This window comes from Brachypodium distachyon, chromosome 2 (assembly GCF_000005505.3).
Source record: "Brachypodium distachyon strain Bd21 chromosome 2, Brachypodium_distachyon_v3.0, whole genome shotgun sequence".
NCBI classification, from domain to species: Eukaryota; Viridiplantae; Streptophyta; class Magnoliopsida; order Poales; family Poaceae; genus Brachypodium; species Brachypodium distachyon.
In genome coordinates, this window is record NC_016132.3 from 38,492,229 (window position 1) to 38,509,785 (window position 17,557).

General features: G+C 44.6%; 3 protein-coding genes across 4 annotated transcripts; 1 reads left to right on the forward strand and 2 right to left on the reverse strand.

Moving 5' to 3' along the window:
* Positions 1–5,766: 5,766 nt before the first annotated feature.
* On the forward strand, positions 5,767–6,355 carry LOC104583255 (cysteine-rich receptor-like protein kinase 42). Its single transcript, XM_010235083.1, has 2 exons — positions 5,767–5,913; positions 6,020–6,355. Exons 1-2 carry the CDS (start codon positions 5,767–5,769, stop codon positions 6,353–6,355), a joined length of 483 nt encoding a protein of 160 aa, XP_010233385.1.
* A 1,178-nt stretch (positions 6,356–7,533) lies between these two features.
* LOC100840311 (beta-carotene isomerase D27, chloroplastic) lies at positions 7,534–12,365 on the reverse strand. Of its 2 annotated transcripts, XM_024460039.1 has the most exons (8): positions 11,554–12,365; positions 11,401–11,481; positions 10,982–11,086; positions 10,775–10,874; positions 10,503–10,594; positions 10,340–10,420; positions 10,081–10,149; positions 9,575–9,992 (listed from the first exon to the last, which is right to left on the reverse strand). In XM_024460039.1, exons 1-8 carry the CDS (start codon positions 11,689–11,691, stop codon positions 9,852–9,854), a joined length of 807 nt encoding a protein of 268 aa, XP_024315807.1. In that variant the 5' UTR covers positions 11,692–12,365; the 3' UTR covers positions 9,575–9,851. The 2 variants fall into 2 exon arrangements, with proteins under 2 accessions (XP_024315806.1, XP_024315807.1); XM_024460038.1 differs by lacking the exon at positions 11,554–12,365 and having other exon boundaries at positions 7,534–9,992; positions 10,340–10,874; positions 11,401–11,447.
* A 499-nt stretch (positions 12,366–12,864) lies between these two features.
* Positions 12,865–15,547, reverse strand: LOC100831120 (protein Rf1, mitochondrial). Its single transcript, XM_003566628.4, has one exon. The coding sequence runs from the start codon at positions 15,468–15,470 to the stop codon at positions 13,002–13,004; it is 2,469 nt and encodes an 822-aa protein (XP_003566676.1). The 5' UTR covers positions 15,471–15,547; the 3' UTR covers positions 12,865–13,001.
* Positions 15,548–17,557: the final 2,010 nt, after the last annotated feature.

Here is a 17,557-nt window from a genome sequence, read left to right on the forward strand (position 1 = left end):
CAACTGACTGATGTGAAAAGTATGATGTAGTTGACAGCCCTCTAGCAACAGAAGCTTGTAAGCTGTTTGACCAATGCGTTCCAGAACTCTGAAAGGACCATAATAGCGTGAATGTAGCTTGAGATGGTGATGAATACTGAGAGAAGTATGGCGATAAGGTTGTAGTTTTATGTAGACCATATCACCCACTTCCAATGTTCTTTCAGATCGGTGCTGATCAGCATAGAGTTTCATACGTGCTTGTGCCTTGATTAAGTTGTCTTTGATCGGTTGAGCAGTAACCTCTCGTTGTGCAGCTGAGATGGAAGCAGAATCAGTGTCATCAATAGGAAGGTACCTCTCAGCAACTAGTGGGGGAGGAAATCCATAAAGAGCCTGGAAGGGTGTCATTTTGAGTGAAGTATGGAAGCTAGTATTGTACCACCATTCTGCATAAGAAAGCCAGCTATGCCATTTCTTAGGTTGGTTGAAAGCCATGCATCTCAAGTAGTTTTCAAGGCACTGGTTGACTCGTTCAGTTTGACCATCTGTTTGTGGGTTGGTAGGCAGTGTTGAAATGAAGCTTGACATCTAAGGACTTAAACATGTCTTGCCAAAGGTGGCTAGTAAAAATTCTGTCATGATCTGTAACAATGACAGTGGGTAAACCATGTAGTTTGAAGACATTGGCAACTTGTTTCACTGTGATAGGGTGTTTCATGGACAAGAAGTGAGAATACTTGGTGAATATGTCAACTACCACTAGGATCAAATCCTTGTTTTCCGATAGGGGAAGACCTTCAATGAAATCCATACTGATATGTGTCCAGGCAAAGTCAGCTACTGGTAGAGGTTGCAGCAGACCTGGGGTTGACACATGTTCAAGCTTGTTGAGCTAGCAAATTGGACACTGTTTAACAAAAGAGATAACATCTTGTTTCATGCCTGGCCAATGGAATAACAGCTTCAATCGCTGGTAAGTGGCTCTTTCCCCAGAGTGGCCCCCTAACTCAGAGCTATGAAAAGAAGTAATAAGAGTCTGTTTCAGAGCATCAGAGTTGCCAATAACAATTTTTGTCTTATATCTGAGAATGCCATTTTTCAGAGTATGGTTAGGAAGTGTATCAGGAGCAAGAGACAGCTTCTCCAATAGAGATTTGCACCTATCATCAGGGGAGTAACTGTTGGTCACTTGAGTGATCCAAGTTGGAACTATGAAAAGAGGTAATAAGAGTCTGTTTCAGAGCATCAGAGTTGCCAATAACAATTTTTGTCTTATATCTGAGAATGCCATTTTTCAGAGTATGGTTAGGAAGTGTATCAGGAGCAAGAGACAGCTTCTCCAATAGAGATTTGCACCTATCATCAGGGGAGTAATTGTTGGTCACTTGAGTGATCCAAGTTGGAACTACAGAGCTTGCAATAAAGGAATGCAGGGAGTATTTAACTCTAGAAAGAGCATCAGCAACTCTGTTTTCTCTGCCTTTCTTGTACTCAATGGAATAATTATACCCCAACAGCTTAATGAGGAGTTTGTGTTGGACTTCTTCTGTAAGTTTCTGCCCTTGAATGTGTTTAAGACTTTCCTGATTAGTTCGGATAATCAATGATGTAGCAGCAAAATAATGCTTCCATTTTTTTAAAGCTTCGAAGATAGCTAGGGCTTCTTTATCATAAGTTGACAAGGCATCTGCTTTGGGTCCAATTGACTTGCTGAAATAGGAGATAGGTCTGCCTTCCTGTATAAGAACAGCTCCAATACCATAACCACAAGCATCAGCTTCCAAGATAAAGGGCTTAGTGAAATCAGGCATAATGAGAACAAGTGTGTTAATGAGCTTCTATTTGATGAGCTGAAAAGCTTCCTCTTGTTCACTGGACCAGCTAAAACTGTCCTTTTTCAAAGATTGAAACATGGGTCGACATAAGATGCCATAGTTCTGCACAAATCGGCGGTAGTAGCCAGCTAAACCCAAAAAACTTCTTAACTCGGTAACTGTTTTGGGAGAACGCCAATTTGCTATTGCCTGGATTTTAGCAGGATCTGTGGCAACTCCATTGCTAGAGATAATGTGCCCTAAGTACTCAATTTGAGTTTGGCCAAAGGAACATTTGCTCTCTTTTGGAAATAACTTGTTTGCTCTGAGTGTAGCAAATACCTCCTGTAAATGTCGCTGATGTTCCTTAATGGACTTACTGTAAACCAAGATATCATCAAAGAATACCAATACACTTTTTCTTAAGAACTTTTCCAAGACAGTATTCATCAAAAACTGGAATGTTGCTGGAGCATTTGTTAAGCCAAAAGGCATAACAACATATTCATAATGTCCCATATGTGTGGAAAAGGCAGTTTTTCTGATATCAACTTCCTGCATTCTGATTTGATGATAGCCACTTCTGAGGTCTATTTGGAGAAGATGGTTGCACCTTTGAGTTCATCTAATAGATCCTCAATGACAGGGATGGGGTACTTATTTTTCACTGTTTGAGAGTTCAGATTCCTGTAGTCAATACATAATCTCCAAGTATTATCTTTCTTCTTGACAAGGATAGCTGGTGAAGAATAAGGGCTGGAACTAATTCTGATGGTTTCAGATTGAAGTAGATCATCAATGATTGCCTCCAAAGCATTTTTCTGATGATGGGGTAATCTGTAAGCTCTCTGATTAATGATCTTGGCATCTGGTGTAAGAGGAATTGTGTGATCACAAGCTCTCTTTGGTGGCAAACTTGTGGGAGTAGCAAAAATATCCTAGTACTGCTGCAGTACAGGAGTCAGGGCAGCTGAGATGTCTGCTTGCTGTGCAGCTGTAGCTGGAATACTTCTTACATCAAGGATAGCTCCACAATATATCTTCCCATATGTGATGGAGTTCTTCAACTTCAATGAGGGAAGCAGTAATGGGGAGGGAATCATCAATGAATGTTTTAGTGCCATTGTCAGTAGTTACTGTAATTTCCATCTTTTTGCCATCCAAAACCATTGGACTGTGATGATATATCCAGACAGTTCCCAAGATAATATCATAGCCCTTCAAATTCAGAATTCTGAAATCAGAATGTAACTGTGCACCCTGTACTGTGTAAGGACAGTGAATTGCAGTGAACTCAGTCCATAAGATATCACCATTAGCAACCATGACCTTAAGCTTTTTCTTTGCAGTAAGTGCACACTGAGCCTGTTGTGCAAACTGGGGAGTCATAAAGGTAGCTGTGCTACCACTATCAAGCAGCGCTAGTGCAGAAACACCACCCACTTGTATAGTTAGGACAAAGGTGTGTTTTGCAGTATTGAGACCCTTCACTGCATGCATGGAAAGGCGCAGAGTAGTGTCCTCAGTTTGTACTTCAACTTCTTCAGCATCATCATCTCATTCAGTGATGTAAATGATATCAGTAGTATCTTCAGGAGGTTGTTGCAACGCATAACCTGATTCTTTGGATTCATAGGGCAGACCTGTTTATGGCCCAGAGACCAGGGACCTTTGCACTTGTAACAGATCCCTTTGAGCTTTGCTTGTTGGATAATATTGGCAGGTGTGGGGTTGTCAGTAGCAGGTTTGTGCTCAAATGTGACCTGGCGTCTGACAGTAGGAGTTGTGGTGGTGGGTGTGGGTTTTAGGGAAAGCTAGGAATGTTCTAGCCTCCTAGCAACCCACATGGCTTCCTGCATATCATGTGTCTTGTGACACTGCACATGATGTTGAATATAGGGATTGAGCCCAGAGACAAAGCTGTTCACATAATAATCATTAGGGAGAGCAGAGTTATCTCTTCTCATCAGTGTAACAGCAACTTCGAATTTCTCAATGTAAGCTGATAGGGTGGATGTTTGGGTCAATGTGTGAAAAGTTCTAACATTGTCACAGATAGATGCCTCTGCAAATCTGTCTCCCAAATATCTGCAGAAACGATGCCAAGATAATTGAGCTGCCACAAAGCCAATACCTCTCCACCATTGTGCTGCACCTCCTTTCAAATAAGAGATAGCAAAAGCGGTTCTTTGGTCTAAAGGCAAATGAGCAGCTTCAAAGTACTGTTCAATAGCAGATATCCAAGTGTCCACATCCTCTCCATCAAACTCAGGAATGTGTAATTTAGGAATGTATAATTTGCAGAGTAGTGTCTATTATCAGAATGTAAATGCTGTCGACCTTGCCTGCCACAAGTTCTCCTATCAAAGGTCTCCTCTTCTCCAGAACTATCAATGTTGTAGTGCAATTGGGCTGGGTTGGGTTGGTGGGGGTGGAAGGGATCAACATGGGGGTTAAAAGTAAAGGGTGGAGCATATGGTTTTTGTGGAGTTTTGAGGGAACCATCTAAGTTCAATTCCCTAACAAACTGATCATGCAGAACTGCATTGCCAGGTGGAATGGGGAGTGGGTTGGGTTTGGGAAAAAGTTGGGTGGAAGGTGGTGGTTTGGGAGGTGGGTTTGGTGTGGGAAGAGGAGTGTGTCTGCCAACTGGTTGAAAATTTACACTAGCACTACCCTATCCTGGTGATGTCCCTAATCCAAATCCAAAAGTGGCTGGCATACCCAATGGTTCCTGACCAGCAACAGGTGAATGAACAGGGGGTGGGACAGGATTTGTTATACCTGCAGGAACGTCCTTAAGACGAGGATCTCGAGTCACAGAGGAAGTAATGCAAGAAAGGAGCTTGTCCAAGTTGGTTTGAATGCTGGAGAAGGTGTTCTGGATGCCCTGAAGACTATTTGTGACCACTTCACTGAATTCCAAAAATTCATTGCGATCTTCCTCCCGGTTGCGCTGCAGGGTCTTGACGTCCAATTGCAACGACTCATCTCCAACGCAGAAGTAGCGAGTGAATCCGAGGTGTCGCCCGTCATCAAATTGACAGAAAAGAAAAGGAATTTTACTAGGTGGACAATTTGTCGACCCAACCTTTCTAATCTCTCAACTTGCAATCCACTTCCCTCAAATCGCAACAGAAACTGTTTGGATCCGGAATTTTATTGAGGAACTTGTCCCCAAACCCTTTCGGCCTAGCACTCAGTCGCCGATCTGAGGCCCAGTTGTAGGCTCTGATACCATTGTAACGCTTGGAACGATTCGAGGAACTAGCCGAGTGAGATTACAGGCGAATTGCTGGATAGAACACACAAATTAACTCTCTTTTTGGTGGGATTTTGGGTTTATATTGCGATAAAGTAGAGAGCCAACACCAGCATGAACAATGCGGTGGCTAGGGTTTTGACCCAATTACAAGAGAGATGCCCATCCAAGGGGACGAATCTGGCTTTTATAGCCTTACAAACCAGGTGAAAAGTAAAGGTAACAGTGCTGCAGTGAGCTTGCAAAAAGGTGAAAGTAAATAGTGTCTCGAAGCGGTAAGTTCCCTTAACTGAAGAACATCGACACCTATAACTGAATAATTGGACAGTAGAGCTTCAGGCTTGACATCGACGCGGCGGATCACGGCGTGCGAGGAGGGGCGTAGAGCCGATGGCGCCGGAGTTGGGGGCGGCTCGTCCGGATCTCGCGCGGAGAGAGGAAGATGGGAGCAGGTGGAGGAAGAGAAGGGAGTGCCGTGCGGGTGGGCCAGTATAGATACAAGTGGTATACGACTTGACCGTTTTGCGCTCGTATAAGCTGCGGGAAAGTGAAATACCAATTGGGACGCGCCTTGATCTCATAGCAACGATGGACGGTTAGTAGGGTGCCGGTACATACCGGCACCGCTACAATCGCCGCGTTGCTGAAGAAAGTGACAAAATCTCTGAAGAAACTAACACTGTCCGGCCGCATTTGTGCAGTCGATATATGGCTCCGGAATACATCGTCCACGGGCAGCTCACGGAGAAGGCCGACATCTACAGCTACGGCGTGCTGGTCCTCGAGATCATCACCGGCTGGAAGAACCACAACTCGGTGGCGTCGTCGGCCGAGGGACTCTCCCTCATGTGGCTGGTACATTCCTTCACATTTCACTCTGTTGTCAAAGCACTGATGTACTGTAGCATTTCAGAAAAAACTGATGAATCTATTACCCCTGCTTCTGCCTTTCTGTCTTCAGATATGGAAACACTACAATGCCGGTACCCTGATGGAGCTCTTGGACCAGAACCTCCGGGATCAATGCTTGGACGGCGAGGCTCTCAAGGTGTTCCATGTCGGGCTGCTGTGTGTGCAGGCATCCCCGAGCCTCAGGCCGCCGATGTGGAAGGTGGTGGAGATGCTGGGCAGCAGGAACAGGACGCTGCCCAGGCCTACCCACCCTCCGTTCATCGATGTAAAGGGGTCGAATGCAAAGAGTGACAGCCCAGGATCATTAGTGTCTCTGATGGCAAACTCCGACAAGTCGCCGTTCTCGCTGAACCAGCTGTCAGTGAGTGGGGTGGAGGCCCGGTGACCTTGACATCGTTTTCTTGTTTATGTTAGGACGATTTTTGAAATACTAACCGGGAGTGTTCTGACCAAGTAATCCTACATGTAGTTTGTAAGAAGGCAAGCATTCAGAGAAATGACATTTTTGTCAAATATTCAGACAAGTGCAGAACTCAACTCCTTCCAACACAAATCTCTCACTGGATTGCTTTATGTGGTAATAACCATCAGTTCATCACATGATTAAGCATAACAGAAACAAAAAAAAATGATCCCCAAAAAACACATTATTCAAATTTAAACTCCAAATAAACTTTGTTTTTTCATACGTCCGCACAACACTGCGGGGTTTCACTATAAAAAAAATGATAACTGAAAAAGATAGCTCCAAGTATACATACCAAAAACACCTAAAAAGTCAGAGAATTCACACAAAGCACAACACACAGGCGACAAAAGTCAGACAGCTCATACAATTTCGATGGGGATGGATATCTTTAGATATAGGGGCAGTTTTTGTTACCTTTTTTGAGGGCCAAATTGAAACACGATGAGATGACAGAGCGATTAGGGAATTGAGATGGACCGGTGAGATTGTTGAGCTGTGCATGCATGTGGTCTGGTCCTTGCCATTATCGATTTTGGAAGTCAAAACTTGCTGCTAAGAACAGTGAAGCACGGCTTAATTGGCACGGCCGCCCAAGATGGAGACGGTTCAACAACTAGCATCAGTCATCATCTTTCTTCATTCTTTTTTCTTCGTTTCTTCTTTCTTCTTCCTGCAACTTGAGACTGAAAGAAGGGATACGATATATATGTCCAGCATTCCCTAATTTGGAGATATATAGAACTGGCCGAACATTCAACCATCCTCATCCCCAAGTCTTCCTCGTTACAAGATCTTCTGAGCAAGACTACCAACATATAACATTCAACGTTTTGAAACATTCAAAACTCTATTGAAAGATATCTGAAATTCTCTTTTTAAGCATGAATGAAATATTCAAGTCTAAATCTCATAAACCATCAAATTAATGAAGTTTGACGAACAAATACAGGCTTGGGTAAAATCCATGAAGCCTTTTGAAACATATCTTAAACTCGATTGGAGCAAGAATGAAATATTATGTCCAATCGTAATGAAGGGTTAATGAAATTTCATGAAACACTGAAATTTGGGTGAAATCCATAGAACATCATTGATAAGAAAATATTAGTACCATGATTATCATTGAAACATCTATGAAATTCTATTCATTTTCTTTTGAAACATGAATGAAACAACTTAGTCCAAATGTCATGAAACATGATTGAATGAAGTATTATGAAAGAACTTTGGATTTTGATAAAATCCATGAAACATATCCGAAACTTGATTGAAAAAACAATGAAATATCTATGTTCATTGTCATGAAATTTCATGAAACAACATTGAACTTGGGTGGAATTCATGAAAGATCATTTATTCTTGAAGGAGGAGTAGGTCTGGAGCATGGTGGAGACGAAGGTGACGACAGCGACGAACTCAGCAACGACGGCCCATGGCAGGGTGAAGTAGTTGCGCTGCACGTCGGCCCACATGACGTAAAGCGGGTGGCGGCTCCGCTCCCGCAGCTTCTCCAGCATCCCATGCAGGTAGCTCGTCTCTAGCTCACCGCCGGCTGCTGCACTCGCCTCGCCCAAATTCCGGAACACCCTCGCCACCTCCTCCTTGCTCTCGTTTCCCGCACCGCCTTGCTGCTGCACCACCTCTGCTGCAGAAAGCACGCCAGCATCTTCTGCCGACTGCACCATCTTGGCCATAAACGACATGTACGCCGACACTTCCTGCGGCGCTGCCGATGTTGTTGACGACGACTGCTCGAATGCCATGAGGTTCAGCAGCAGCGGCGTTGTGCGGAATTCGAGCCGGAGCTGCGGGAGATGCAGCCGGTCCCCATGCTGCGTCAGCTTCACGGCAAGTGGCACCGGGCCCAGCACCGACGCGATGCCGGCCACCGGCTTGCCGCTACCGCTGCGCGCCTTCCTGAACCGCACCCCCATCCGTTTCAGGTCGCTTGCCGATGGCAAGTCCTCCCGCCCATAGCTCGCACTCCACTTCTTGTCCTCCGGGAGGATCGGATACAGCAGCGGCACCAGCACGAGCAGTGGTATGCGGCGTAACAACCGCCCGGCCTCCTGGGCCATATCCAGCACTGCGCCGTCCTGGATAGTGCGTGGCGGCGGCTCCCAGCTCGTCTTCGCCGTGGTGACCATGGCATGGAACAGGTGCAGGATATGGGAGATGCCCTCGGCCACCAGCAGCGCCTCGCTCATGTCGCGGCCCTTCTCGCCGGCGAGGTAGAACAGCACGAGCTTCACGAGCAGCACCGGTGGGGGGTATCCTGTGGACTCAAACTCTGGCAGCTTGGTGGCGGTGATCAGGTCGATGAGGACAAAAAAGGGTATCTGGTTTTCGGCGAGGATGAGGTCAACGGAGAGCTGCGTGGGGCCGAACGGCGTGGCATGCAGCGACGGCTCCTCCCGACCAATGGCGATGTTGACAAGGTGCTCGATTATGAAGCAGCCATCGAGCACCAACGCTTGGATGAAGTCATCGGCGCCGATGTCGACGACCTCCTCGGCGACGTACAACGCCCGAGCCTCCTTCTCCCGGGCAGCGACGATGCGGATGTATTCCTGGATGACGGTGAGGTGTTGCGCCGGGTCCGGATGGCCACGAGAGATAAGACTGTTGAGGTAGGCCACCTTGAGCCGCTCGGCGGGGCGGAGGCGCCGGTTCTCCCGATTATGGAGCGGGCCGATGGCGACGAACCCTGGTGTGTAGCCGTTAGCGTTGTTGTCGCGGAGGTGGGCGGGGACTCGGGACAGCCGGTGGCTGCTCACCGTTGCCCGGTGCTGCTCCTCCACCGCCGCGTCCGCCTGCTTCTGCATCAAGCTGCGCGCCAGCCACTCCACGTGCACCGTGATGTCGGCGCTGACGCCGGCACCGGCCAGGGGTCGATTTCTTCTAGCCATGGACCGGTGTACGTCCTGTTCACGATCACCATGTAATGCATGCAACGGCTACATATAGACCGTGTGCAATGGTTTGGCAGAATGGAACTCTGCGGTGACGATGATGAGATGGACACGCAAGAATATGTCTGAGAATACGATCCTCCAGGCTGTATGCTTACATTACGTACATATATACGTAGCTTCTGTCAGCGATAAAGATGACACAGAGCAAAGTGAACAGACATCAGTGCTAATTCTTTGCTTTACTTGTGCAAGCAGATCACGCTAGATTCATTGATTGTCTGTGTGTATATGCAGTGCCAACTTTGTTATTCTAATTAGGTTGCAACCATCACGATTAACATATATATCTGTGTGTGTGTGTGTGTGTGTGTGTATGCATCATTTGAGAAAGTGTTTGTACATATGACAGTCGTCATCCTATAGCAGTTCAGTTACGCACGTGAATCATATACTCATACAATTTTAATTACCAGGTGCACGCTTTCAGAAGCAGGGTATCAAACTTGGGGACATAGACCATCTGGGCCGCCGTTACTGCCAAGCTCTCTGCGCCGCCTGGCATTTGTGCATATGTCCAAGCAGGGTTCCTTCAGGGCCTTGTCGATGTCAAGAGGAGGGGGCGGCACTCCAAAGTTGAACTGAAACAAGCAAGAGCTGTAAATCGACAACGCTTCTGAAGCCCATGTAATCGTGGACTTTGCTTTAGCATAACAAGTTGTGCATTACCTGGCAGCTATAGTCTTCAAAATTTGGCTCCATATACAAATCCACGCCCATGTGATCCTTGAAGAAGGTCTGGAACATAACATCACCATTCATACTGGATCTGGTAGACTTTTATGTGATTTTAAGGATCGATGCACAATTTTGCATCATTGATGGTGTGCTCATGCAGGTACCAGCAGACATAGTATAAATGTTTCCCTTGGAGAACATAAAGGCGTTGCTGGAAAAAGAATAGGAAGAAATACAAATCTGAACTCACCTGAGTTGGCAGTTTGCATGTGTTGATACAAATACCAAGGCATTTGCTCTCTTCTAAATATTTGCACTTCTCAACGAACACCTGACAGTTTCCATAACTGAATATCAATGATCGGAAAGCCAAAGTGAGTGAAACAGAACTAGAAAATGGAATAGATTGATACCCCACTTGACAATGATCTTCCATCGGGCAGTGTCACAGAATTCACTGAACATGTGCCCATCAGCCATTGGCATGAAAGTGCTGTTGCTCTAGCTTCGCAAGTCAAACGGATCACAAGTAAGAAAAACAAGAACATCGATACTGCTAAGTTGCAATAAGTTAATTCTGCGATTGGTCATCTTTTTTTTTTATTCTCTGATTAATACCTACAGGAAACTGAGTCTTAAAAGTACCACTGGGACTGCATAAATTTCAGATTTGCAATGAACTTACCAACCATCAAGGAAGCAAGTTGGCCATTAGCAAGCGGTGCTAAAAGAGCTTTGAAAAGGACTAGCAAAAGAGGGGGGAACAGTGCCCGGAGTACTCTGACCTGAAATCGTAAGCATAAAGATACAGAGCAGGGTAACTGAATTTAGCTTGGAAGCTGCGTAAATGTTGCAGAAGAGGGATTAGAGATGAAGAAGACAAGTGCCATACAGCTGATTGTTCAGTCTCCAAAGCACTCTTCCCCTTGATCATGAGGCGATTCGCAACTTCGATCAGCCCATCGTACCCAGGCTTTTGAGAATCCCATCCAACCTCCTACAGCTTTATGAAGGAGAGAAATTAACATACGCAACAAGCACGACAGAAGTGAAGAGGGTGGGGTTTCAGTGCAGGCTTGTAATTGCATCACAGCCTATGCAAATAAAAAAAAACTATCCAGATCCAGCATTCATATTCTCCCAAAAAGAAAGTTCATCCACCATTCATCGATTGGGCACTGCCAAATCTGTATCATACCACTATTTCTGTAGTCAACCCAATCGAAAATCACTTCATCTTAAGCTTAAGCGCCAGGACATGGTGGAGACTTGGGGGGCAGGTGGTTAAGTAGAGGGGAGAAGGGGACTCACCTCCACCATCTTGGCCCGGAAGAAGGCGAGGAGCAGGTCGTCGGCGAAGGAGGGCCGGTACTCCCCCGACGGCACGTCCACCTGCGTAGCAACACGAATCAAGAAGCGGAAGGGGCAGGGGATGTCGGAAGACAAGACCGCCCAATAACATACCGGCGGCGAGGAGCAGTGGAGCCTGGAGGTAGGCCGGCGACTTAGCCCCTGAGACGAGGAGGAGGAGAGAGGGGTACGAGACGGAAGGGCGGCGGGCAGGACGCGGTGGTGGAGACGGCTCGGGGTCGGGGTCGCCATGGCCGTGAACAAGCGCAGTCAGTGCGTGGTGGATAGCCGTCAGCGACCTCCACCAGCTTTTCTTTCTGTGCGGCCAGGCCAGGCAGGATTTTCTTTTTGCCATACATATAGCCGTTTTCTTAAGTTCTTAGAAACAGAACAAGTCTGTTCATAAATCCATAAAAGAAAAAAAATCACTAAATCCCAACCTCTAAATCTGAAGCAAACAAAGCATTTGCACAACTAATTGCTAACTGCATGTTTGCAATGGGAGAGATCTGCTATCATGTTTCTTCTACACTTCCTATGTTGTGGGATTACTAGTGTTCAATGCAGCATACAGGTGAACACTACAAACAGAAATGCCAAATAATAGCATAGGTACGTTTCTTGCATAAACATGGACATAATTAAATCATTGGTAAATTAAATAATGCGCTAAAGTAAATATCAAATGCTACTAGAAAATGAGTAAGTCTAAATTTGTATAAGCCATCTTCAGTTACCAAAAAACAAAGTAGTTAACGCCCTGCAGACTGAAGCGAAAGATCGGACCAATGAATTGTTGGCCATACATTTCCCTAGATCATGAGCAAAGTAGTCAACTCTTCAATGAAGCGAGGTCTCAAAAACAGAATGAAATCACTCGGAATAACGATCACCTCACCTTTATATGCAACAAGTTATAGGCATCATAGAGTTTAGGAGACTCCAGCATGATGGACTCGTGTATCTGTCAAATGAACATATCAGCACCAACCCTCTCATGCATACATTCTCCTGGGGGCCATTTGCCTCAAAATAAAAGCAAATCCACCCTTGCAGATCACTGAGAACAACATCTGCTAAACTTGCACTCGTCATATGATGGAAAGAGACTTTTAGATTATAAAAATCTCAGGCAGCTGGTACCAACCATGCTAGAAAAGACTACTCCCTCCGTCCCAAAATAACTGACGTGGATTTGTATAAGAATCTATACAAATCAACGTCAGTTATTTTGGGACGGAGGGAGTATTATACATTTATTGTGCTTATTGTGGAAGAACATACATTTATACCTTCCTAATCGCCTTCATAAACCGTTATCCCTCGAATTGCAAACAGTTGTGTTCAGATGCTTTGCCAACCTTTCTACGCCCATCAAAAGATTCACACTACTTCACATTCTTGCGATTTTAAGACATGAACAAATGACCTCAATGAAATAATGAACAATCTTTTCATAAAGAAGGCAACTTGGATATCTTATACCATCAGGAGGGCCTTATGGCAAGCAAAAACTCAACTACTTTCTGAGGAGTGAAGCTGACATGCAATGTACGAACTACTCAACAGAATTCATCAAAAAATTGATACATTGCAGGGAGTGATTTTATCTGCTCCCTGTATTTCCCTTTCCTTGAAAATAAGGACAACATCAAAGAAGCAGTTGAAGCTTCAAGTGAGATTGTCTTCCCGTCAACTTTAGACAAATAATTTCCGGCCTTGCTGATCTCACCCTTTTCCAGTAACACCCTGATGATATTATTTAACAGACGAGAGCTGGGAGCACAGCCACTCTTCTCCATCAATGAAAACATATTATCAGCTTCTTCCACTGATCCTTCTTTTAGAAGATTTGTAATCATTACTCCGTAGGTGGAAGCATTAGGTACTAACCCAGTGGCTGATATTGAATCAAATAATTCGTTAGCTTCTTCTCTTTTCCGAACCTTGTACATTGCATCAATCATGGTATTGATGATCGCAATATTGAACTTCACATTCATCGCACCTAATTTCTTGAACAGGGCGATTGCCTCATCATCACAATTATTTCTACAAAGTCCTCCAAGGATTATACCACAAGTGGAAATGTCCATTGTCGTTCCACTTTCGATCATTTCATGGCACATTTTCTTTGCACCAACAGTTCTCCCATCATTAAACAAGCCATGCAGTATGATGCCATATGTAATAGTTGTAGGTTTAACTCCTTTAGACAGCATTTCTCTGAATAGAATCAACCCATCATCGATCCTTCCATTTCTACAATAGCCATCAAGAAGTGCACTATATGTAACAACATCAGGCTCAATGCCTACTGATATCATGGCATCAAGTACACCGAATGCTTTCTCCATCTTGCCGACTAAGCCATATCCATCAATCAGTGAATTAAATGTAATAACGTCGGGTCTTTCACCTATGTGTATAACCAAGTCAAAGATATCCTGTGCCTCCACAACCCTTCCTTCTTTGCATAGACTGTTTATTATTGAATTGAAGAACACAGTGTTAGGACGAGGAATACCTCTGCTCATCATTTCAGAAATCAACTCCTTCGCTTTCACCAAATTACCATGCATACAAAACCCCTGAATTAGGGAGTTATAAACAATTGTGTCTGGTTTTAGTCCCATAGCAATCATCTGGTTGAATTTGTCCATAGCATCAGCCAGCCGACCCATCCTGGAAAATGCAGCTATTACAGTCCCATAGGTCCATGCATCAGGCATCACTCCTCGTTCCTGCATCTGCGTAAATATGAGCATAGCTTCATCCATCATCCCGCGTTTACCATACGCATCAATTAGTATGTTGTAAACACTATGGTCTGCTACAATGCCATTGCCTTCCATTGAATTAAATAGATTAAGCATATCAACAACGTATCCTTCAGCTGCATACCCATGTAGCAGAACACTGTATGTGACAAGATCAGGTTTGTGGCCCTTGGCTGCCATGGAATCGAAAAATTCCGCAGCTTCTTTGCTCTTTCCATGCTTGCAAAGGGAAGACATATACGAGTTACAAGTAAAAATATCAGGCATAAGACCCCGTCTTGTCATTTCTCTGAACATTCCAGCCGTCTCTTTCCACTGGCCCAAAATGGAATATCCATGGATCATGCAATTATATGTCACTTTATCTGGTTCAAAACCATTACTAATCATCTGGCGAAGGACTAACTCTGCCTTGTCCATTGCTCTGGCTTTGCACAGCGCATCAATATATGAGCTGTATGTCACCACATCAGGCACAACACCTTGCTGCATCATTTCATGGAAAAGATTGCATGCCTTGCTTACTTCGCCTTCCCTAAAGAAGCCGTGGATCACCGTGTTATATGACACCACGTTAGGGGAGCAGCCACCGGATTTTTTTACCATCGTGTGGAGCAGGTCAAGCGCCCTCTGGCTCCTGCTATCTTCACATAAGCTCTTAAGAACCGTGCTATATGAGATGGTATCAGGCTCAACGCCGAGTTCCGGCATCCTATGAAGCAGCACGTTGACCGCATCATCTGACCTTTTTGCGTGGCAGAGGCACTTGAGGAGGATGTTGGCGACGATCACGTCCGTCTTCAGGCCCGTTTTGAGGAAGCGTCCGAATAAGGCAAACCCTACGGTTGGGCGGTGTGCGCGGCAACAGCAGTCCATGAGGATGTTGTATGTGCAGACTGTGGGCAGCGCCACCCGAGGGCGAGCTTCTTCTCGGCAAATGCGGTTGAAGAGGGCGACGGCAAGGGAGGGGCCGTCTCTGCAGGTTGCAGAAGAAGGAGCACGGGCGAGGGCGGTGAGGAAACCGTTTAGAGCGCGCTCTGGGACCGGGGTGGTCTGGCGGAGCAATTCGTCGAACAGGTGGTGTGTGTCTTCCGTGCTGAGCGTCCCGGCACGTACCCGCTCCGTGGCGGTGGCGAAGGCGGCGATGGGAGACCGGAAGCCTGAGGGCGGCGAGGTGGTGGAGGAGGAGAGGCGACGACGGCCGATGTGGAGGAGGAGCCGGGACAGCGGCAAAGGCGAGGCATCGGGCATGGCTTTGGTGTTCGCACCGGTGGAGCAGAGATTGGCATCAGGAAGTACTGGTGTTGTCGTTCTTCTCTTTTTTTTTCTAGCAGGAAAGTCGTTTTCTTGTACTCTACTAGTACAACAACCTCTACAATTCTTGATTCAAATTGCAAAATGACCACCTCATAGGAATATTTGAAAATCGAAAATCAGAAGACGTGTGAATTTTGGGAAAAAAACAAACTGGAAATAATTTTGTCTTCTGTCACATAGCTCGCTAAAATATCAGGAGTAGCATTTTAAAAAAAAATCGGTACATCTATGATTTTTTTTTTCACATGGAAACACGTCCTCCGGCTGCACCTTTTAATAAGTATTCTTTTTAAGACTTATACACTGTTTTTCCAAGAAGATCTTGCGTGAGTAATTGTAAAACTTTGGCCCTCGCGGCCATGTAACTTCATCGCAGTTTTCTTCTTCTTCAATATATATATTTCCGCCCGGGTATATTCTAGAAAATAAAAAAGAAGATCTACATGTTGCTTGTGGTGGTCTTCGGAGAAACCGTTTGCGCGATATGTGTCTCTAGGTGAGATTGCGGCAGTGAGCAGACTATTCCTGTGCTTCCATTAATAGACAACAATGATTATGTCATTTAAGATTCTATGGGAATTCAAAATTTCAAATGTTTTTACTCTAACAATGTTTCGACAGGATCATTATAGTAGATTGGTCCCAGAAGAAATTTCGCATGAAAAATTATGACTTGTACAAAAGTATTAATTTTCCAGGATAGATAAGGTAGGTATAGTTGTGTCCAACAAAGGAAAAACAATGCAGAGTTGAGATCCATAACTCCACCTTCACCAAGAAACATCTGTGTATGTACAAGCTTTCAATTTAAACAGATTTCTCTTGCTCTCTCTACTTCTAATCTCTTTTTTTTTACACGACTCTTGTTCTAGATTTGTACAGCAGAGGCAGAGGAACAAAATCATGTGTTTATTCATTCTGCTCATTTTTTCAGAGTTTTGCACTAGTTCGACAGCTCTCGGTTCCTAATTGGAGTACTTGTTCATTTTAGATGAAACAAGGCAAATATATGGCACAATCATTGTACTAGGAGTTCATCATATTTGGTACTGTAATTAAAAGGATTTCTCTGTTATTAGGAGATCAATATTGAACAATACTACCATGGAGAACATGTTCCAGCATACACGCGTGACAACATGGGAGTTTACCGTCCAGTTGTTAGAAGATGTTACAGATAAAATTTCCAAGGTGAGCTTGATTGGTTCTGGTGGGTATATATGGATCAGTTTACAAGGTCCGTATATACGACCATCACTTAGCTCGCACCTTTTTAATTACGGGAGTTTGTGATACTGTAAACTACTATACCTTCATAAGGGTTCCCTGCGGTGCATTCTGACAGCATGGCCCAACAACCTTTTCTCCTCTTGCCTCACACACTATCTTCCAAGGAGAAAAAATAGAGAAATTCAGCAGAATCCTTGGAGATTTAAAAAATACTCCCTCCGTCCCATATTAAGTGACTCAAATTTGCCCAAATATAGATGTATCTATGCCTAAAAAGCATCTAGATACATGTAATAGAAAGTCACTTAATATGGGATGGAGGGAGTAATACTCCAAAAAAAACTGAGTGTTCTCAAAAAGAATATGAAACTTCAGATAAATCTTAGAGATCTTTCAGTTTTCTTGGGAACTTTAATAAAATTTTCGAGACTTTGCACAAATAATGAAAGAAGAGTTTTTGAGTCCGGATTTTCTACATGCTGAGTACACAGTTGAGCTATCCCACCAAGAAAAAGGACTTACAATTTGCAGGAGCTTTCAATTTCCGAGAGCTTTCAGTTTTTGAAAATGAAAAAGGACATCACAACTATGGGACACAACACATGACAAAGACAATGCATGACTACTGTAAGACATGTTAGGCAAGACAACTGTGGGACGTTATAAACAAAAACCAGGCATTTGCTTCTTTCCAGTTATTTGCACTTCTCCATGAGACCATGATTCCATGAACATCTGACAGTTTCCATAATTGTATATCATTTGTTCGGAAATGAAAGAAAAACAAACAT

Excerpts from the sequence above, each read along its gene's own strand:
- LOC104583255 (XM_010235083.1), top strand. The coding sequence starts at position 5,767 with ATGGCTCCGGAATACATCGTCCACGGGCAGCTCACGGAGAAGGCCGAC. Across the intron at positions 5,914-6,019 it reads GACTCTCCCTCATGTGGCTG|ATATGGAAACACTACAATGC; the intron begins GTACATTCCTTC and ends TTCTGTCTTCAG.
- LOC100840311 (XM_024460038.1), bottom strand. The coding sequence starts at position 9,348 with ATGGCTAGAAGAAATCGACCCCTGGCCGGTGCCGGCGTCAGCGCCGAC.
- LOC100831120 (XM_003566628.4), bottom strand. The coding sequence starts at position 15,470 with ATGCCCGATGCCTCGCCTTTGCCGCTGTCCCGGCTCCTCCTCCACATC.